We start from the raw sequence: 22555 nt of genomic DNA on the forward strand, positions 1-22555 counted from the left end.
GATTAACTGAGTCTAGATTGGTGCTGTAACCATTCAAATAGTTCTTAAATTTCAGATATTTCAACATATATTTCTAGAATGTCCATTTGATTCCTATTCATAGACTCAAATTCTCCACTGAAGTAGTTTGTCTTTTCATTCATTTTATCCATCTTTTCCTCCAATTTCTTTAACATACCAATTGTAGTTATTTTGAAGTTTTTATCAGATAACTCTAATTTCTAAATCATCTCTGGGTCTGCTTCTTTTACTGTTTTACCTCATGGCAGTTTGGTGGTGGTTGTTTTTTTCTTATTTCTTTGCATGTCCAGTGAGTTGTTTTTTGTTTTGTTTTGTATTTCTGCTGGTTAATAGTTTTCTGTTTTGTTCTATTTATCTGCTTATTTAACTGTTTATCTCATGATGATTTGTGTGTTTTTTTCTTTTTTCTTTGCATATCCAGTGGAGGTTTTGTTTGATTGATTTTTATTTTAGAGAGAGAAACATCAGTGAGAGAGAATCATAGACCAGCTGCCTCCTGCATGCCCCCTATTGGGATCAAGCCCACAACCTGGGCATCGAACTGGTGACCTCTTGGTGCATGGGATGATGCTCAACCAACTAAGCCACACCAGACAGGGCTTTTGTTTTGTTTGTCTGTTGATTTAATATAGTGGTTATTACAGTGAAGAGGCTCTAGATTATATTGCCTTCCTCTGAATGCTGAATCTTGTTCTGACAGCAAGTGTCAAATTATTTAAGTTTTAGTTCTTACTCCTATTATGTAACACTGCTCATTCATGAAGGTCCTTAATACTAGGATGTGGGCTTTCAGGTGTTTCCATTAAGTGCCTAGGTATTCATAAAGTTTTATACATTCTAAATTAGGCTTGGCTTAATCTCTCATGTCTTCCCATTATTGTGTAACCTCTGAAATCGCTGTTCAGCTCTCAGCCTCCTAGTCACTGTTCTCTGCTAGGTCTCCTGGAGTCTTGCCCTGCTCTTACAGATCGTAACAATGGGCCAAGCTTCTGAGGGAATTTTTAATGCAATTTTGGAGTGCTCTTTCTCTGCAGCTCATTCCTTAAGGGACCTTGGCCTCTAAACCCAGCTTTGTTAGTGGGTCTGAACGCCGATCTCTGTTTCCTCTGGCAATACACATTGCTGTTCTCTGCTCCATTTCCTTGTGCTGGAATGAATGTGAGTCTGGCCTCATGTGCTTCCCGTTTCTGAAGGGTAATAATCCTGCCTTGGTTGTGGCAACTGTTTTACACAATTTGTCTAGCTTTTATTGTTGTTTACAGCAGGAAGGTGAGTCCAATGTCAGGTACTCAATAATAAATAGAGCTGAAAGTCAAGAGATTTCATATTTTAAAAGGAATGAATTAAAAGAACCACTATGTTTTTCTCAAGTTGTAATGCCAGGCTAAACATAAAGAGCTTCTTACCACATGCTCCCACTCAAATTCAAATCCTAAATTTAAATTCCTGTATTGTTATAGGGTCCTGTCTTTTATTTCCATGCCTCTGTAAAAATTAATAGCTTAATAAAATATACTCATCCTAATCTTTGTCAAATTTTCTATTCATACAACTGAAGTAAATGAAAACATTTACACATTGATTTTCATATTTCATGACCATTACAGAAAAATGTTAGATTTATTAGATCAAAGACAAAAAATGAAAATTTCCTTCAATTGTTAAATAAGAGTGAAATAGATAAGCTTTGTCATTTCATTCCTTCTTTATTTTTTTCTGGTTTTATTGAGATACTAGAGGCCTGGTGTACGAAATTCATGCACGGGTAGGGTCCCTAGGCCTGGCTGGTGATTGGGCAAATTGGGGCCTTCCTTCCCCGGCTGCCAGCCAGGGCTTTCCTTCATTCCACGCTACCCTCTGGTGCACGCGCACATCATAGTGAGCAGTCGAACTCCCGGTCAGTCGAATTCCTGAGGGGACAATTTGCATATTAGCCTTTTATTATATAGGATAGTTGACATATAACATTGTATTAATTTTAGGTGTACAATATGATGATTTGATATATGAATATATTGCAAAATGATTATCATGATAACTTTAGTTAACATCCATCACCTCACAGTTACAAATTCTTTCTTCTTGTAATAAGTAATTACTGTCTTAACAACTTTCAAATATAAAATACACTGTTGTTAGGTATCATCACCATGCTGTACATTACTCCATAGAACTTATACACAGTATCTCATAAGTGGATGTTTGCACCTTTGGACCACTTTCACCCACTCCCTATGCCCTGCCTCTGGCAACCACCAATCTGTTCTTTATGATTTTGGTTTTTTTAGATTCCACATATGTGAGATCACACCGTATTTGTATTTCTCTGACTTATTTTACTTAGCATAGTGCCATCGAGGCCCAGCCATGTTGTCACATATGGCAGTATTTCCTTCTTTTTTATGGCTGAGATATAGATGAATATAGATCTCTCACATTTTCCTTGTCCATTCATCCATCAATGGACACTTAGGTTATTTCCATCTCTTGGCTATTGTAAGTAAGGCTGCAGTGAACATGGGTACACAGATATCGTTTCAATATAGTGATTTCATTTCCTTCCGTTATAAACTCCAAAGTGGAGTTTCTGGATCATATGGTAGTTCTGTTTTTAATTTTTTGAGGAACCACCATACTGTTTTCCGCAGTGGCTCTGCCAGTTTGCATTCCCACCAGCTGTGCACAAGGGCTCTTTTTCTCACATCCTCACCAGCACTTATTTCTTGTCTTTTTTATAACCATTCTAACAGGTGTGAGGTGATACTCCATTGTGGTTTTGATTTGTAATTCCCTGATTATTACTGATGTTGAGCACCTTTTCATGTACCTTTTGGCCATTAGTATGTCTTCTTTGAAAAAATGTCTATTTCCTTTGCCTATTTTAAAATTATATTGTGTGGGGTTTTTTTTGTTTGTTTTTGCTATTGAATTATATGAGTTCTTCATATATTTTGGATATTAGCCCCTTATCAGAGTGATGATTTGCAAATGTTTCCTCCTATTTGGTAGGTTGCCTTTTCATGTTGTTGATGACTTCTTTTGCTGTGAAGATTCTTAGCTTGATGTAGCCCTACTTGTTGATTTTTGCTTTTGTTGCCTTTGCTTTGGGTGTTAAATCCAAAAAATCATCACCAAGACCAATGTCAAGGAGTTTACCCTGTATTTTTTCTTCTACCAGTTTTATGGTTTTGGGTCTTTGAGCTTTGCCATCTTATTTTGTCTTGCTTTTTTGATAAATATAAAATCCAAAGGAATATTGTGTAACTTCACTGAAATTGGTATCAGTTAGGGAGCTCTCTAATTCCCACCTCTCCCACAAATTGCCTTTTAAGACAACTCAATCCCTGGGTAGGAGCCTAAAATAAAATGTTATAGTAGAAAAGCTTCTGTGTTGTGGTCATAGAAATAAGAATTTATTTTGTTTCCCTCATGTTAGAAAGAATAAAGAAGTTACTTAGCAATCCATTTCCCCGATATCCTATTGCTATTTACTTGACATTAAAGATTATAGTAATTTAAATGTTTCAAAGGGACTTTTAAAGTAGGGTGCCCACTAGGTTCAAAGCATTTATTTAGTCATTAAATATATATTGAATATTTAATGTTCAAATAATACTGGGGGTGACAAAATATGTCAAACATTTTAACTTTAAGGACTTATTGAGGCGGGGGGGGGGGGGCATGGCAAATAAACATAGTACATGGAAGTGTACTTGAGTATTGTAAGGGTAGCCCTATTGCTACCCTTAAAGTCTTATGAAATTCAAGTACAGAAAGGATCTCTGGGTGGATTTAAAGGTTTCATGAAGGCAGTAGTATCAAATTTAGTCTCAATTTTTGGGTAGGATTTGGACGGGTGAGGAAAAAAGGAAAAGGTGTATAAGCTGAGAGAATCACATAGTGAAAGACAGAACAAAGGGAATAACAGAAGGTCCAATTTATCTGGAAATTAGAAATAACAATAGGGAGGTCATGTGTGGTCTCTTTATTGGAAATTTAAATGCATGGCTGGGGTGGGGTGGATAGGCCACCAGGAACCAGAGAAGCTGTTGCTGATGGGAGAAGCACTGTGACTGGAGCTTAGGAACATTCATTTGGCGACGAGAGGCTATCAGGACTTCAGGGCCAGTGCTGGTCCACAGAAGAGTTTCTGACTACCTGAGTTGAAAATCCCGAATAATGTAGTGAGTTTACATAAAATTAAATTCATTTAATGTAAAGGACTCTCATATATTCTAATGTTGAGTCCTTCCTACCTTACTATTTAAAAAAAATTTTTTTTTCTAACCAGTAAAGTTTACCTGTTTTATTTTTTAAAATATATTTTTATTGACTTCAGAGAGGGAGAGAAATAGAAACATCAATGAGAGAGAATCATTGACTGGTTGCCTCCTGCAGGCCCCCTATTGGAGATCGAGCCTGCAACCCGGGTGTGTGCCCTGATTGGGAATTGAACTAGCGATCTCTTGTTTTCTGGGTCAATACTCAACTACTGAGCTACACTGGCTGGACCCTACATTACTGTTTAAGACAATAGTCTATAGAAAAATAAATGGTAAATGTCCATGTTCATTGCAACATTTACAATAGTGAAGATATTGAATGTAAGTGTCCATTGTTGGATGGATAGGTGGATAATGAAAATGTCTTACTTATATATTTACCTTCTTCATACATATATCACATAAAGAAGTTTTTTAAACATACTTTTATCTTGCAAAATTAAAAGTTGGTAATCCTATCTTGGTCCTTAAAACACTTCTTTTTTAAAAATAATGTTATTGGTGAGAAAAACAGAAGCACATGGGGTCAATTTAGACCTGAGGGATATTGGAGCTGGTGTGAGCATGCTGGAATACAGTGGAGAAAGTGGGCTGAAAGGAGGAAAGATATTTGGGAAATAAAACTTAGAAGATGAGGCAACCATTTGGCTATGTGAGTCAACAGAGGGCAATTCCAAGGGTGCCACTGATAAAAACAAGAGAGTGAGGCGTGCGATGGTATTTTGGTAGAGGCAAAGTAGGCAGAGCCTGACGGGGAAGATTATTTTAGTTCTGGAAATGTTCTGTGGATGTTCCTGTAGGAAATGTCTCATGGTCAAGTGAAATGTCAGTCCGGAGCTTCAGAGGGTGGTTCACTTATTGATGAAACAACAGACATTTATTTTATGTCTGCTATGAGCCAAGCACTAAATTTGGGGAAAAGAGATATATTTGCGTGTCACTTATATAGACTTTCTTACAATTATCTTTTCTTCATTAAGTTCTTATTACTTAATATAACTCTTTTACCTGTTTTATGGTGCTTCTGAGAACCTGAAATTCAAAGATATATTGCAAATCTAATATTTGAAATTTACAGTTGGTCTACAAAATCATAAATGAATAGAAAGCTAAGACTGATTTTAAAAAATCTTTATTAGTGTTAGCCTGGCTGCAGTGTCTCAGACGTGTAATGGCACAGCACCATAAAAGTTTCTATCTTGGTCACGGTTTCTCTCTTGATGAGCAAGTGAACAGGCTGGTAGACGGCTCTCTGTAGAGACCCAGGCGAGGGAGGGTCCAACCTCATGAACAACACTTGGCTTCCAAGGTCACTCTGTCATCTCCATGTCAGTCAGCATGCATTGGAGATTTCAGGCCTCAAAGTGACAAACATCACTTCTACTCCCACTCCGCTGTTCAGCACTCAGCCCTATGGCCCAATCTAACTACAAGGGCAGCTGGGAAGCATAGTCAAGCTGTGTGTGCAGGAAGGAGAGGAAGAGATTTTATTTAATAATTAGCAGTCTGCCATGATCGGCATTAAATCATCTGGGAAAAAAAGTTAAATTCTAATAAATAAAACACTTGGTCATGAAGAGCACTTTGTGTTTTAATGAACAGAATTTTTAGCACTGCATCTCAGAAGAGAAGTTATTACCACTTACAAGGAGTTTCTATTCATGTTACAGTTAAACCATGCTTTAACAGTTGTAAAAATTAAACTAGAAAACAGTTGAATTCCTATAACTTTGTTCCAAGTCCTTGCAAGGTTATCACTTGCTTTTTCTAGTTGAAAAGCAATCTAAGCTAAGTGACCTAAAATGATGGGGGTGGGGGGAGGGGAGGGAGTGAAGAGGAAGAGGACACTATCCCAGGATTAATATGTTTCCTATAAGCAGATCCTTTACGACCTTCCTCTTTGTTCCCAGGAATATGGGTCTCTTTGATGTGTTTGTGGTTTTTGCATTTCTTTCACCATCACCATTTTTTTCTTCAAAATTTTCCTTAAAGAGACTGCCTCCTTTTAAGACCCCTTAGCCTGTGACCACTTGCCTAACTTCCAATACATTTTTACTACATCTCATGCCCTTCAGTTTAGTTCTGCACTTGAGCCTGACACGTGCTCACAGTGGCAGATAGAAAGCCATCAGCAGTACTACATCACTACTCAACATTACCTATCTAAAGACTCTGAATTTATTCTTGAAATATAACATGTGGATTATTCTATCTTTAGTGTATCTCTTAGGACTAAATTCCTTACCTTTTTTTTTTCTTCTGTTTGTTTTGTTAGAGGATATTTTTTCCATTGGTTTTTAGAGAAAGGGAGGGGAAGAGTCGGAGAGAAACATCAATGTGAGAATACACATGGATTGGTTGCCTCCCGCACGTGCCCCGACCAGGGCCAGCGATTGAGCCTGCAAATGAGGTATTGAACCCAAGATCCTTCAGTCCACAGGGCCATGCTCTAACCACTGAACTACCCAGCTAGGCTGCCTTATTATTTTAAATCAAATATCTATGGGGACCTTTCTCAAAATCTGTTACTATCAACTCTGCTTTAAGTATATTATCAACATCAATAATAATATATTGTTTCTTCTGGCTTAGGATTAAGGATCTCAGATATTTGCTGTGTGTTTTTTTAAAAATGTATTGGATGAGAGAAAACATCAATTTGTTGTTCACTTATTTATGCATTCATTGGTTGATTCTTGTTTGTGCCCCAATGGGAATCAAACCAGCAACCTTAGTGGATCTAGACAACACTCGAACCAACTGAGCTACTTAGCCATGGCTCAAACATTGGCTGTTGTAGGTTGATCCTAAATAGGTGAAGTAGTCCTGTCTTAGTCTGTTTAGGCTATATTAACAAAATACCAAAGGTTGGGTGGTTTATAAATTAAAACACACACACAGCTGTTTATTTCTCACAGTGCTGGAGGCTGGAAGTCCAGGACAAACTACTAGCATGGTTGGGGGAAGACCCTCTTTCGGTTTGCAGACTTCTAGCTATATCCGTACAGGATGGAAAGGCCAGGGAGCTCTGTGGGGCCTCTTAATAAGGGTGCTAATCTCAATCATGAGGGCTCGCCATCCAGTTGCTTCCTGTTGGGAGGACCACCTGCTAATACCATCACCTTGGGGATTAGGATTTCAACATATCGACTGGGGCAGGGGATACATACATTTAGATCATATCAAGTCTCTTCCTGGTAAGTAGTTTGGAGCAGGAGGGGAGCTAAAATGGGTAATTTGGGTCATTAGAAAACCTTCACAGTATTGTTTAATCTGAACACTTCAGTAGATTTTGCTCTTGGCCACCTAGCATCAGAATACTAGGAGGGAGGGCTGAGGGAGCCAGTGTCATACAATCTTTTCCCCTGGAAGCTGGGGAATTTGCAAATGCTCTCCCTAAGTGCTTTGAATCTTGAGGGAGTGACACAAAAATGGAGGCTCCTGAGATCATTTACAGCAGTGAAGGGACATAGAGTCCAGAGCTTAGAGATGAATGACGAGGGGTGGGGTCCTCAGCAGACTATGCCTGAGCAACATCTTGGCTCTTTTCCTGGACCATGTTCTTTGGTTCTGCGGTAACCTTATAAGAAACTGTCCTGCCTGCATTGGTCAGGGTTTCTGCTGCCTGCAACCAAGAATTCCAACTAGCGCAAACACTATATTTATTTTTCCACTAAAAATAAATTTCTTATTGCAAAAATTATTTATCAACTGAAAATCTTAGAAAGTTTTGACAAAACAGAAAACACAGTGACCCCATCACCCAGAGTAGCTTTGTAAAAACAAAACAAATCTTAAAATATATCCTGATGTATATTCTCCCAGACTTTTCCTGGGCATATGAATATATTTTTTCTTGCTCCAGCTACCACACTGTGACCAACATGCTTGTTATTTGCCTGCTATTCTGCCTCATCCTACAGCATTGCTTCTCCACAGGAACTTGAACACAGACATGTTCATGAGTTTTGGTCTAGCCTAGTGAAAAATACTTGTCATAGTTACTCGAGTTGTCTTTGAATAAATATATGTAGAAGTGATATAAGTCTTATACACAGAAGGCATATAAAATGATTTCAGGTAAATTCTTGGGACAAAAAAAGCAATCCAGCAGAGTAAAACGTGTATGTGTTACTCTGTTGGGTAAGAGTCCTCAAACATCTAACATGGCTATATCATTTGGTCCTGTACAAATGAATGCATAATTTTTATATTCAAGTTGCTAGAATTCAGAATTTCCAGACAAAGTTTAGGGTATAGGTATATTGTCTGGAAAATCTACTATTTTAACTAGAAATATATTTAAAAGTTACTAATTTCTTATTAGTAACATTAGAATGCATTAGATGATCTCTAATTCAAGAAGAGGTGTAATTCATATTTAAAAGTACATAATTACTTCTACATACAAATAAGAACTATTTCAAAGTACATAATTTGAGAGGACAATTTTACCATGCATGCTTAAAATTACAAACACTATTTGCAAATAGTAAATATAGTAAAAGTTCTTAGGAAATCTGTTCTCTATCTCAATAGACTTTAGTACCCTTTTCTATAGAGAGGTAAACTTCAACCCCAGATGGATGGAAATAAATTTGTAGGTTCTAAATGAATTGCATTTCTGTTTTTTCAACATAGATTGCCTTTAGTCAGTCTTATTCCATGATCCCTCATTCCATTATTTACTTTTAAACTATCTACTGTTTTCCTTTATAGCCATATTTCAATACTAAAAATAAGAGCTTATGGCTCTGGTTTTCTTCCTGGTGAATGGTAAATAAACTTTCCTTTTATTGCTACCCCCAAATTTTCTTTACTAAATATATTTAAGACAGATTCATAGAATTTCTAGTGATTTCCAAACAAGTGCACATGTAATAGTGTCCCCCCCACCCTTTCTTTCTCTTTTTGTTAATCCTCACTAGAGGATATTTTTCCATTGAATTTCAGAGGGTGGAAGGGAAGGGGAGAGACAGAGAGAGAAACATGTGAGGGAGGTACATCCATTGGTTGCCTTCTGCACACATCCCCGTGCACCCCCGCCATCCCCCCCAATTGAGCCTACAACCGAGGCACGTGTCCCTGAATGAAATCAAACCCAGGATGCTTCAGTCTGCAGGCGGATGCACTATCCACTGAGCCGAACCGGCTAGGGCAGTTTTTCCTTTTTCAAAATAAATCATCTTTAAGCTGCTTTTAAGATTTTTACTAGTAATTTTAAAAATCCTTTTACTATTTTTACTTAACAGTGGTTTTTCTCTATGACCTACCCATTGATAAGGTAACTATCCAATAATTTAAAAATAATCTACTTTATTAAGCAAACAATAAGTAACTTTTTAGATCCTGGGCCTCAACATTCCTTTGCTATTCAAATCAAAATGCAGTAGTCGTCTCACATTTGTTACCATGAATTTCAAAAGAATAATCTACATTCTAAAAACCTTTTTATACAGAAGGACAAAGAGAACATAACTAAGCTGGAGTCTTTCCATATCATTGTCTTCTGGGGTCCAGGCAGCAGAACCATGATGTAGGTGAAAAAGTAGTATGGCCAGGCTCCAGTCTCAAACTGAAGAACAAAAAGTTGAACTGTGAATACATCAGCTTAATTCACGAAAAGGATGCTACCTATAGGGTCTCCATTTTTAGAGACCAAACAAGGGCAAATGAGCTAAAATAGCAGGATCAATGTGGGTGATTTATAAAACAATACTTTCTAACAATAGGTATCCAGAGGTTAAGGATATGCATTGCTCATACCTCCTAGAGAATAAGATAGGCTGCTCATTTGTTTGGGATGGCTCTTGATGGGAAATATTCTGGAAGACAGGATGGTATCTTTCTGAACTTGAAGTCCATCTTTCTCCATAGGGGCTCAAACCTTGGAATTGTAGCTCATTTTTTACTCGCAGTGCGAATCAAATCCAGTTCCAGACTCTCCACCTTCACCTAACTCCCACTGTAGAATCATCTCAGCAGGAACTCATCCTGCTCTCACTCCAAATCAAAATGTAGCCATGCCCTGGCAGGTTTGCTCAGTGGATAGCGCGTCAGCCTGCAGACTGAAGGGTCCCGAGTTCAATTCCAGTCAAGGGCAGCTCCGGGTCCTGGTGGGTGGCATGCGGGAGGCAACAAATCGATGTCTCTCTCTCACATCCGTGTTTCTGTCTGTTACTCCCTGTCCCTTCCACTCTCTAATATATCAATGGAAAAAACATCCTCGGGTAAGGATTAAAAAACAACAACAAATGTAGCCAAGACTTCTTGATGGGGGCTTCTTTTCTTACTCTATCTTCTGATGTCTGATGTGCGATATGCAGGGCCATTCAGAGCAATGACTTACGACTATAACATGCAATTGAATGTAATTCAAGAAACAACTCTGTAAAATAAGGATATAAGAGCAGGGCTTTTTGTTTTTATGTTGGTCAAGTACTGAGGGGCAAATGGCTGAGTGTTAGCTGAGCTATATTTCTATTTCCTTTTGATAATAAAAAATCAAAATCATTAAAATTTCCTTTAAAATAAGCTACAAATATATCTGTTTGTAAAAATGAGAGGAATCTTTTCTTCCAGAGTATGTTGGAAAGATGGGATGTTAAGTATTCAATTGGTTATATATACGTTTTAGACATTACAATATCTAATGATTGACATCTGGCGAAGCCTTATTTCAGTTTTCTAACACCAATACAAAAGCTGTTATAAAAACGTATAAGGGTAAGGTGATTTTTAAAAATAACTGTTAAATTTAGCCCTAGCCGGTTTGACTCAGTGGATAGAGCAACGGCCTGCAGACTGAAGGGTCCCAGGTTTGATTCTGATCAAGGGCACAGTTGCAGGCTCAATCTCCAGTAGAAGCCTGCAGAATAGCAGCCAATCAATGATTCTCTCTCATCATTGACATTTCTCCCTCTCTATCCCTCGAAATCAATAAAAATATATTTTAAAAAATAACTGTTAAATTTAATATTTTCACTTAGTGATAAAGCCATTTTTTTTCAATCCTAATTTTAATTTGTATCTGTCCACTTTCTTTAATGGGGGTTTGAGCTTCCACACCATCCTCTTTAGTTTTTGTACGGTAAAGTGACTATTTTCTTCTTTTTAGCAGAGCTGGATGAGGAACATCGCTGCATTTGATTGGTTGGCTTGTAAGGGATTACTCCTCTCGAAAGGCACTGTCCCATATCACATTGCTATAAATGTGGACTTAATTGGGGTTAAATATTTAAATTGAAGCACTTAGCATCAGAGAACATAAGCTTCAGGACTCCTATGTTACTTACATTTTACACAACATAATGACTTAATGTGCTTCTGATGAAGAGCTCTGCTTTGAAGCAACCTTAAATACCATACCCAGGAAGAACTGACTCTGGCACACAGGTAATTTGGGGTCCCAGTACATTTTATAACGAAGCTAGTACAATTTGAAAAAGAATAAATTCAAAATATACAAATTGACTTCAATAAGATTAACAACACTGAGAAAGACATGTCAGCTAAGTCAAGTCAAATAAACCATACTATTTATTCCCATATAAAACAATGACTTTCAATTTTGTATTCCTCATTTCCAAGCTACTCAAAGAACATGATCACTTTTCAAATTTCGTTATTTTATCTGAAAGAATTTACTGAGCAAATGCTTAGTTGCAGGATTTTACTTTTGTAACCCATCAGGTTACAGTATTAGTGACTATGAGTTTCTTCCCCAGTGCAGGCATTCTGTATGTGTTTTATTTACATTCTGTCACTTTTTATTTCCTCCTAAACTTTATACGCCCAAGAATGAAACTGTATTGGTGTTACGTAACAACATTTCAGATTTGCTACATACATACTGACTTATCTGTCCCTTGAACCCACTTCCTTGAAAAACAGAATCCAAACAGAAAAAAAAACTACCTTACAGTGTATAGTGAGAGTCCAAACAGAAAAAAAAACTACCTTACAGTGTATAGTGAGAGTCTAGGCGTGTAGAAATAAAAGCATTTAAAAACAGTTGTATGGAAGGGTCAAGAATAGATGTATCTTTCCTTGGTAACAACCACAGGCAGCCAAGACCTTAGGCCTGCACACAGAAGTTGGTAACCCAGCGGGAATTAAGGCTTTCAGGTCTCTTACAACTGTTGTGATTCGAAAAACCCAAAGCAAACAAGCGCAAAGGCCTGATAAAGTGCTCCAAACAGAGCCTCTTTGGCAACCCAGGTTGAACCATATGACTCAGGTGGACGATTAGACCAAACTGTGCGCCGTTTTCTTTCATTGGGTCTATAAAGCCCATAAATTATGTTTGGTCCAGAAAAGCAGAAGTTATCAGCACCTTCCTTCCCCACTTTTTAATATCCCATACATACACAATTCTTAAGCCACGGTCTTCATTCATTGACTAAACAAGATCCTGGGTGCCTTTTTGGTGACCACTCCTCCCAAGCTGACCTGACATGACAGCGATTTGAAAGGCCCCTCCGTGGAAAGGGTAGAGACCACGAGGTTCGTCATCCAAAGGTGGACGCGACTTGCTTTTATTTACTTATTTATTCGAGAGGCGGCGATGGCCGCGGCTGGACTAGGACGAGGGTGGAGGAGAAGGGGCGCGCGGGTTGTGAGCCGGGGATGGGAGCCCTCGGAGAAGGGGGGCAGCAGCCAAGTTCCACCAGCTCCGCCCGCCGGACCCAAAATATGACCAGCCGCCCCCCCGCCCCCCACACACCCTCACTGCACCCTTGATCCCTCCCCCTCTTTCCAGACCTTTTATCCTCCCGCCTGCCCAGCAGCCCGCGACTCCCAAACCTCGCGCCAACCGCCTCCTTCCGCAACCCCCTGGGGTGGCGCGCGCAGGCCTAGGGCGGCCCTGCGAGGCCCGGGCCCCGCGAGGACCCCTACCCGACCCCTCCGGCCGCGCCCCTCCCCCTGGAATAACGCACCTGCGGCCCCGCCCCCGGCCAAACGCTGAGGCGGCGGCGGGCTGGCGAGGCCGGGCGGATCGGCTCTCGAGGTAGTCACCTTCCCTTCCCCCGCCATTCCTCCCACCCCCCTAGTTCAGCCACGGAGCAGCGGCCGCGCTCCTCAGCCGCCCAGAAATCTAAAGGGGTCCGTCTCCGGCACCACAACCAAATGGCTGAGCCTCCCTGGCCGGCTGCGCAGCCCGCCCATTGGTCCCTTCCCCCGCCGCTGCTGCCGCCACTGGCTGTTGCCCAGAGATCCTCGGCGGCGATTGGCTGCAGCTCCTGCCGCTCATTCGCGCGACCGCAGATCCCGCCTCCACAGCGATCAGGTTTGTGTGCGCCGCGGGTGCTGGGGGCTCGAGAACCGAGCGGAGCTGGTTGAGCCTTCAAAGTCCTAAAACGCGCGGCCGTGGGTTCGGGGTTTATTGATTGAATTCCGCCGGCGCGGGAGCCTCTGCAGAGAGAGAGCGCGAGAGATGGAGATGGACAAACGGATTCATTTAGAGCTGCGGAACAGGACGCCCTCTGATGTGAGCATTTGCCAAAAATATCTCTGTCGGTCCATTCTCCTACTTTGTGTATGTGTGTGTGCGTTGGGGGCGGGGGGGGGGGGTGAGGCACTTTTATTGAGGGGGGGAGCCCGGGAGGTGTGGGTTTGGGGGTCGGACTGCAAATGAATTGCAAGGTTGGGGGTTGCAATACCATCAGAGCATGTTCCGGCTGCCGCCGCCGCCGCTGCCCTTGGTGTGACTACCTGTGCGTGTGCTCCCGCGTGTGCGAGTGTGGGTGCGAGAGTGTGCGTGCGAGTGTGCACCCATCGGGGGCCAGCGGGCGCACGCGTTTGGGTCGGAGAGAATGAGGCAAAATGACCCTCTAGCTCGTTGCTCCCATGACTCCGTCTGGGGAAAAAGATTAACGAGGGAGGAGGAGGAGAGGGGCTGCCTCCTGGATTTAACAACAAAAAGGGGGTTTATATTTTATAAATGAAACCCCCCCCTTCCACCACCCCCTCCCGCACCTCACCCCTCCCTTTCACTCTCGCTCGCGCACACACAATAAGTTTTGGGCTTCGCGAGTCCGGTTTAGTTTCTGATAAATGTGGACCGGGGCCCCCGGGGAGAGCGCGTGGGGAGGGGGCTGCGGTGGAGTTGGGAATGGCTCGAGTTTAAAGTGCGTCTTCATTTCTTTGCAGTGATGAGGCGAGAGACGGGGGAGCCATATTTGTAACTTTGTAGTGTTCGTGAACGCGCCCTTTCTCTCCCTCCCTCCCTTTCTCTGCCTCTTCCTCTTCTCTCTTTCTCCCTCACTCTTTCCACCCCACCTTCGGGCCAGATGCTGATATTTCTTTCCTTCGGAGCGGAGGATAAATGGGAAGAAGAGGGGGAGGGATTTCCGAACGTGCAAAGGCACGGATAATCCCCGCGCCTCCCCACCCCGAGCGATCGCTATTGCAAGTTACCCCAAGGCTACGTCCCGGTCCCCCCTCGACCCCGCTCCCTCCGGACGCCAGCCTCGAACCCTGGCGACCCCTGGCCGGTCTTTCTCCAGAGGGGGCTCCTCGGCAGCCATTCGGTGCCCGGCTAGTAAATGGGCATGGGAAACTTTGTCAGGACTCGGGCTGCCCGGAGCTGGTGCCCGTGGTGGGCATTGGCTGGGTCCAGATTGATGCGGGCACCGCGAACACGCAGCTCCGGGATGGGAGTTTGCCTGCCCGTCGCCGTTATTGATTGGGCAGCGGCGGGAGCAGGGCCGGAGGAAACTTACACGGCAGGGAACTGGGAGCCTGGGCGAGAGCTCGCGCTGAGGAAGTGGGAGGCCAGGGTGGGTTACGCGAAAGCTCGCTTTTTGTTTTTGTTTTCTTTTCCTGGCTCCCTCTCGCTTTCAAGAGCTGTTTTATGCGAGTTGGCGGCTCCGCGTTAGAGAACCCGGGGCTGAGACAGAGACGCTGGCTGACTCCTTCTAGTGGCCTTTGGGGACCAGGAGAGCGCGGGCGCAGGGCCGGCGCTCCAGCCGCGGTGGCCAGGGTTCCCGAGTTGGCGGAGCACTGTGTGCTGACCTGTCGCCCCTCCAGCTGATTAAACCCCGAATCCCCGGCGAAGACAGGCCTCGCTTCCTCTTTGCTCTAGTTCCTCCCCCAAACCTGAGTGAGACTTTTGAAAACAAGATCCTTTTTGTGCCTCCCCCCACCCCCCGCCCCCCATCATAACGCAGCTGTGGAGTGTAGACGTGCGGAGCCTGATGGCGCGCAGGGCGGGGAGGGGTGCCCGGCGGAGAAGGCAGGAGTTGCCTGGAACAATTTGCCGGCGGCTTGCCTTTCTCTGGTCGGTTCCCTCGCGGCTGGAACCCCAAGCCGGAGGGTTTGGGGGCTGGGTGTGGTGATGGGGGAGGGGGCCCGAGCCGCGGTCTTCCCGCGTACTTTCCGGAAGCCCCCCGTGCGGAGGGGGAAGGGCGCCGAGCAGGGGCCCTGGGTCTCCGAGGGTGGCGGCGAGTGGGGGCGCGGATCGCCCGGCCCACCCCGTCCACCCTGCCGGCCACCTGGGAGCGAGCTCGAAAGCGGGTCGAACCGGCTCTTTAAACTTCCGAGTGTGTGCTGGGGGAGGGGAGCGCGCCGAGCAGGGAGCGATTTCTCACGCTTCGCCCCCTCGCCGCCCAGGCGCTCTGCCCACGCGCCTGCCCCGCGCCTCGAGGCCGGGTGGGGCTCGGGGAGTGGAGGGGGCACTTTCTGCGCGTTTGGGGAGGAGGGGAGAGAGCTCGCTAATGAGGGACAAAAGAGGTGGGGGAGGAGGAACTATTTTTTTTAACGTTCTTAAGACAAATAGCTTCCGGAGAGCGCCCCCTGCGCCCCTGCCCGCCGCGCCGCCCCCCGGGGCCCCCACACACCCACCTGGCGAGCCTCTCCCAACTCCGATCCGGGGGCTGGTGGCCGCGCCGCGCCGCTGGAATAGGATGAGCAGCCATGTTTCCCGGTCTCGCGCGGCCCGCCCCGCCCCTCCCCCACCGCGCGGCGGCGGAGCGCGGGCCCCGAATGCGGGCGCCGGGCTCCCCGCGGCTCCTGCGGGAGGGCGCTGGGCCTGGTGCTGGCGGGCCGGGGCGCGGGCGCCTGGGGTTGGTCCCCGGGGCGGGCCTTGGGGCGTCCGGAGCTGGTTTGGAGCTCGAGGTCTTCTATTATTTTTTTAACGGCCAGACCCGCCCGAGGCCGAGCCCCAAGGGCGACGAAGCATTATTAGGGGGCAGGGGCGGCCGCCAGGGCCCTGTTCGCTTGTGGCACGACTGCCGGGCGCCAGGCTGCCATTTTGTCACCGCGGCTGTTGTCGCTGCGGGAGGGGGGGTGGGGGGCAGAGCCTTGCGCCATCACCCCGACGGGCCTGGACGTGGAGGCAGCTTGGGGAGGTGGCCCCAGCACCCTCAGATGCGCTATGGGACCCGATGGGTGTTCCCTCCCCGTGCCACCGGCCTGAGGCTCTGCTGGAGCGTCGCGATCGCTAGCTCCTTCCTTCTAGTGCCCCCCTGTCCCCCCACGGCGCTCCTCAGCCCCCCTCCTGCAGTCGTTTTAGACGTAGTTAAATGTGGTCCTGAGGACGAACCTATCAACCTGGTGTTTGTTCTTTCCTCGGAATTGATAGGAGGGGGCGGGGGGAGAAATTGAGCCGGGGGTTTCTTTTTGGGGAGGGGATGCGCACGCAACTCTAGCGCCCCGACTGAAGCCAGGACCGCCGCCGCTTCCTCGGGAGGGACGCGGCGCGGGGGAAACGCCCTGGAGGCTGGGCTCTCCGGGGAAGGTAGGTCTTGCTCCGCGTTTCAGGTGGGTGTTGCAGCGCCCTGCAGGTTGATAGGGGAGCCCCCCCCTTCTCTCCCCGCCTCCTTTTATTTTTTATCCAGGGGAAGACAGCTACAGGACTAAATGTAACCGCGAACGGATAAAGGATAAAAGAAGGGAATAGGTTTGCTTTTTTAAAAGTAAGTGATGTCTTTCTTGCAGACTCTACTTCTCTGCTATTGACTGCAGAGCCAGACAAGGTGTCCTGTAGGTGGCATCTCTCCGGGACTTTTTAAAGCCGATAGGATGCCGATTAAACACCTCACTGGTTAAACTGGTGTCTGCATAGAGACTAGCTTTCATGGCAGTGCCCAGCAAAGGCTGCCCAGTAAGCCAGGTTTAACTTTGACCTTTGGAATACATCGCCTGATGTTTTCCAGTCTGACTTACTGCTTAATTGGGTTCAAGTAGGCTGGTGTTAATTCCAGTTTATGCAAGCCACCGCAGAATCCACAGGCTGAAAATTGAGCATTGAGCTCGGAATAGTCATGGTTAGTTATGTTTTGTTACTGAATTGCTGCTGCTGATGGTAATTTTAAGTTTGGGGGCTGGGTCCACAGTAAATCTTGGTTCTGGAATCACACAGATCTGGGTTTGAACACCCCGCCTCCCCCCCCCCCCCCCCCCCCACAAAAGAGGTAAGGTAAGTTAACCTGCCCCTGTGAGCTGGGCAGGTCAACCTAACCTACCTTTCTGAACTTTGGTTTCCTTACCTGGAAAACGGAAGTAATAATCCTAGTTAGTGAGTAAGGGACAAAACTGGCTTGATCTGGCCCTCAGGTGTTCAGGCTACGATAGCGTTGTTCTCTGAGAGATACGGGATGCAATGGGACACAAACTCTGAGCCCCTCTTCGGATTAGAATAATAATAATAGCTAATGCTTTACATTGTACCCACGCTGTGCCTGGCGCAGTTCTTAGTGGATTGTGCCTATCAGTTAATGTCGTCCCCACAACAGCACTATGAGGTAGAAGATACTCTTATTATTCTTGTGTTACACATGAGGAAATTGAACACAGGCTATCACAACCAGTCTGTCCTCAGTCTCTACCCTCCCGAAGCACCCTTTTTTGTAAAATACCTTAAGGAAGAGCTTTTTTTGTTTCAAACGTACTCACCTTAATGGCAAGTGAGTTTCCTGTGTTGATGGTACAGAGACTGGAGGGCCTCCTGATTGAAGATGTTGGGAGAGTTGGTCAGGACCAGAAGCTCTGCGGATTATCTTTTTTTAAAAAAAATATATTATATTGATTTTTTACAGAGAGGAAGGGAGAGAGATAGAGAGTTAGAAACATCGATGAGAGAGAAACATCGATCAGCTGCCTCCTGCACATCTCCCACTGGGGATGTGCCCACAACCCAGGTACATGCCGTTGACCGGAATCGAACCCGGGACCCCCCAGTCCGCAAGCCGACGCTCCATCCACTGAGCCAAACCGGTTTCGGCATTATCTTTTTTTTTAAATTAAATTTATTGGGGACATTGGTTAATAGGGTCATATAGGTTTCAGGTGTGGATTTCTGTGTTAACAAGATCTGTACATTGCACTGTGCCACTACCCAAAGTCAAATCATCTTCCGTCACCATATATTAGGCCTCCTTCACCACCCCACCCACACCCTGGGTTGTCATTTCAAGGGGAAGCCATACACTTTCTGAGTTTGGTTTAGCATGTCACCTCTCATTAGATTTGAAGCAAATCTGGCCTTTTAGGTATTGGGGGGTGCATTTGGGGTAATGAAAAGACACGCAGGAGCCACCGTTAGGCACTGGTTTCTATGGGATCTTGTATGTTACGCATTTTCATTGCTACATTTATAGGCAAAAACTGAACAGAATTGGCATGCCCTTGGTGTTTAGGACTAATATGCTAATAATACCGCACGGATCATTTCAATCCTCTCAAAAACTCCTTCAGGGTAGGCCAAGAATTGCGACATCCTATTCTCCCTGTTGTGAAAGTGAATCATTGAGGGTGGGAGAGAGGGTGGAACAGCCAGACAGCAGGTGAGTAGCAGAGTTGGGTTCTCCTCTCATTGTAAAACCAGAGGTGGACAGTGAGGACTTTGCAAATTATAGTCTGTTGATGATGGCCCATCACCAGAATCATGTGGGGAACCTGTTCTGGTACAGCCCATGAGCTAAGAATAAGTGTACATATAAACATTATACACTGTTTGATGATATGGAACATTTACCTTTGAATCCCAATTAAGTAAAATGTTATTTCCCCCGCACAAAAGAATTCTGTGTTAGACCTTTATTATAAAAATTATACTCACATATTTTTAATTTTATCAATAAAGGAATTGTGGCCCTGGCCGGTTGCTCAGTGGTTAGAGCACCAGGCCAAAGGGTTACGGGCTCAATTCTGAATCTAGGGCAGTCCAGGTGTGCAGGGAGGCAAGCAGTCGATGTGTCTCACATCGATGTTTCTCTTTCTCCCCATCCTCCTTCCCTTCCACTCTCTCTCTCTAAAAATCAATGGCAAAAATATCCTCACATGAGGATTTATTTATTTATATTTTAATATATTTTTATTGATTTCAGAGAGGAAGGGAAAAGGGGAGAGAGAGATAGAAACATCAATGATGAGAAAGAATCATTGATTGGCTGCCTCCTTTAGGTCCCCTACTGGGAATCGAGCCCACAACCTTGGCATGTGCCTTTGACAGGAATTGAACCCTGGACCCTTCAGTCCACAGGCCGGCGCTCTATCCACTGAGCCAGACCAGCCTGAGCATCACGTGAGGATTAAAAAAAAGAAAAAAAAACTAATAAAAAAGAAAATTGTGGAAACTTGTTTTCTCTCATTATAAAAGTGCCTGTGTAGTACTGTCAGTTTTGCCTTTAGGTAAAGTTTACTATTTGGTCCTTTACAGAAAAAGTTTGGTAAGCTCTGGTTTAGTAGAGTTGGGGGAGGGACCCTGAGATCTGGGTTTTAAAAAATTAAAACATTTTTTTATTAAGCCATTCATTTGGTTGGTGCTTTGGGGGCTCTCCAAATCCTTGTATGTATGCCCTTTAACTAGTTGACACCTAGTGGAAATCAGTCTCAATCCAAGAACCTGCATTAGAAGAGAAATTCTCCTTGTTGCCCGCTTAAAATTGGACACCGCTTCTATCCAGAGGTTCTGTATAACTAGCTAAAATTCTTTATCTTGCATATTCAGAATATTTCAAAAGGCTTTTGCATATCTTGTAGTTACATGGTTACTTTTTAGATGTCTTCTTAGAGCTAGAGGGTAGGAGCTTTGAACTGCAACGGTTTGAGCTTTGAGGCCTGGTAAGGTGCCACAGCTGTGCACCCAGTGGCTGACATCAGACCCTCAGAGCACAGATCATTGAAAACCACAGATAACCTTGGTATCTCTGGTTTGGGCATGCTGCTCTTACTCCATGCATGTTTCCTGGAGAACGAACCAGCTGAAAAGTGGCTTTGAGCTTCCAAGCCCTTCTTTCTACCTCTAGACCAGGGGTGGGCAAACTTTTTGACTCGAGGGCCACAATGGGTTCTTAAACTGGACCGGAGGGCCGGAACAAAAGCATGGATGGAGTGTTTGTGTGAACTAATATAAATTCAAAATAAACATCATTACATAAAAGGGTGCGGTCTTTTTTTTTTTTTTAGTTTTATTCATTTCAAACGAGCCGGATACAGCCCGCGGGCCGTAGTTTGCACACGGCTGCCTAGCCTCTTGTGCCTGAGCCACTGAACGAAGGGAATGGATGTGAGGTTGGCCAGGCCTGGGGAAGGAGATGCTAAATCCAAGAGAATGAGGATAACAAACCACAGACTCAGTTCCCTGCCTTAGCTGCTGCTGCATCACCAGCCTCTCAGGTGACTTACTCTATCTAGACGTACACAATCCTTCGTATAGGAAACACAGGCACCGGGTTGAGCTTGATGAGCTGGTCATCCCAGAGGTTAGGTCCAAATCAGTCATACCACATTGACATAGAAAACTCGGGGCTTTTGGTGATCTGTTATGGAGAGAGTGTAGGATTCTCATCAGATAGATGTCTCCTTTTGCCTGCCCTCTCTACCTTGGTGCAGTCACTTAGGAAAGGAGAACTTGCTGCTGAGTGCTGGTGAGCCCTGGTAGAATGAACTTGGCCCAGTTGTTTGGCCTGAATTCTGCCTTGGTAAAGAGGAGACTCATTACACTGGTGTCCAGAGGGGGCACTCCCTTACAGATGTTTGCTGCCATGTCCCCCCATTGTGACCTGCCCATCCCCTGCTGTGGCTAGTTCTCTGGTCTCCTATAAAGTACCCCTCACGGGTCCCTGTCACCATGCCTTCCTGCCACAAGTAGAGAAGCATGGACCTGACTCTGAATCTTAACATTACATTGAAATGTAATTTTATGACAAATGAAAAATGCCCAACAATGATGTTTTCATTAAAGAGATGGAGTCTGGCAGGGATGGAGAATTTCGAAGGCATCTGTTGTTCAGAACTTCTCATTTAATAAAATTTGTTGAAAAGGATCCACAAAGCACCCTGGGCCACCTGTCCAGACATGGAAGCACCTTCCTTGTATAGAACTAGTTGTCCGATGAGATTGGTTAATGCCAAGTCTGTAAACAAGATAAAACCTCTTTGCTCTACCACACCAGCTCCTGTCCTGTGCCTACTGGGCCTACACCCTGTAACCCCCATGTTTTCACTCAAATTTATTTTGTTTTGGCTCTACCGCTGCCCTGATATACTTGTCTGTCTTCTCCTTTACCCAAACTTGCTCCAGGCAGCAGATCTAAAAGATCAGCTTACTTACGTCTTTTACTCTAATTTGGATTAAAGTCAGGGCTCTCTTTCCCAGAGTTGTTTGCATTTGGAGATTCCAGTTTGGTGAGGAAATTACCAGAGAACTCTTAGAAACTTGAATGCTGTTCTCAGCTTTGCTATTAACTAAATCAGGCATATTGTTCAGCTGCTTTGGGCCTCTATTTGCTTCACTGTTAATTAGATTAGTGGCTTTCAAACTTTTTGATCCTAACAGTAAGAAATGACTTATACCACTGCCCAGTGTGTAGATCAGCAGTTCTCAACCTGTGGGTCGCGACCCCTTTGGGGGTCGAACGACCCTTTCACAGGGGTCACCTAAGACCATCGGAAAACACATATATAATTACATATTGTTTTTGTGATTCATCACTATGCTTTAATTATGTCCAATTTGTAACAATGAAAATACATCTTGCATATCAGATATTTACATTACAATTCATAACAGTAGCAAAATTACAGTTATGAAGTAGCAACAAAAATAATGTTATGGTTGGGGGTCACCACAACATGAGGAACTATATTAAAGGGTCGTGGCATTAGGAAGGCTGAGAACCACTGGTGTAGATACATACATGTCATTTGAAAAACTTGACAGCTCCCTTACTGCGTGTAAAACACTTTTCATTGAAACAAGTGTGCTGACTTTGACCCATATATTGGTTTCATTAATCGTTCGTGTT

General features: G+C 44.4%; 1 protein-coding gene and 1 long non-coding RNA gene across 2 annotated transcripts in view; one reads left to right on the plus strand and one right to left on the minus strand.

The window, feature by feature from the left end:
* Positions 1–1723: 1723 nt before the first annotated feature.
* LOC139013894 (uncharacterized) lies at positions 1724–16542 on the minus strand. Its single transcript, XR_011472157.1, has 3 exons — positions 16149–16542; positions 13244–13718; positions 1724–1931 (listed from the first exon to the last, which is right to left on the minus strand). It is a non-coding gene; the product is annotated as an uncharacterized lncRNA (long non-coding RNA).
* The window catches only part of ANP32A (acidic nuclear phosphoprotein 32 family member A), a 41542-nt gene continuing 32579 nt past the window's right edge, over positions 13593–22555 (plus strand). The window contains exon 1 of the mRNA XM_070420341.1: positions 13593–13794. Within this exon, the coding sequence (XP_070276442.1) occupies positions 13741–13794 (54 nt within the window). The 5' untranslated portion in view covers positions 13593–13740. The remainder of the gene's footprint in view (positions 13795–22555) is intronic.

This window comes from Myotis yumanensis, unplaced genomic scaffold, assembly GCF_028538775.1.
Source record: "Myotis yumanensis isolate MYYU_CA2020_CCGP unplaced genomic scaffold, mMyoYum1.0.hap1 SCAF_1, whole genome shotgun sequence".
Lineage (NCBI taxonomy): Eukaryota > Metazoa > Chordata > Mammalia > Chiroptera > Vespertilionidae > Myotis > Myotis yumanensis.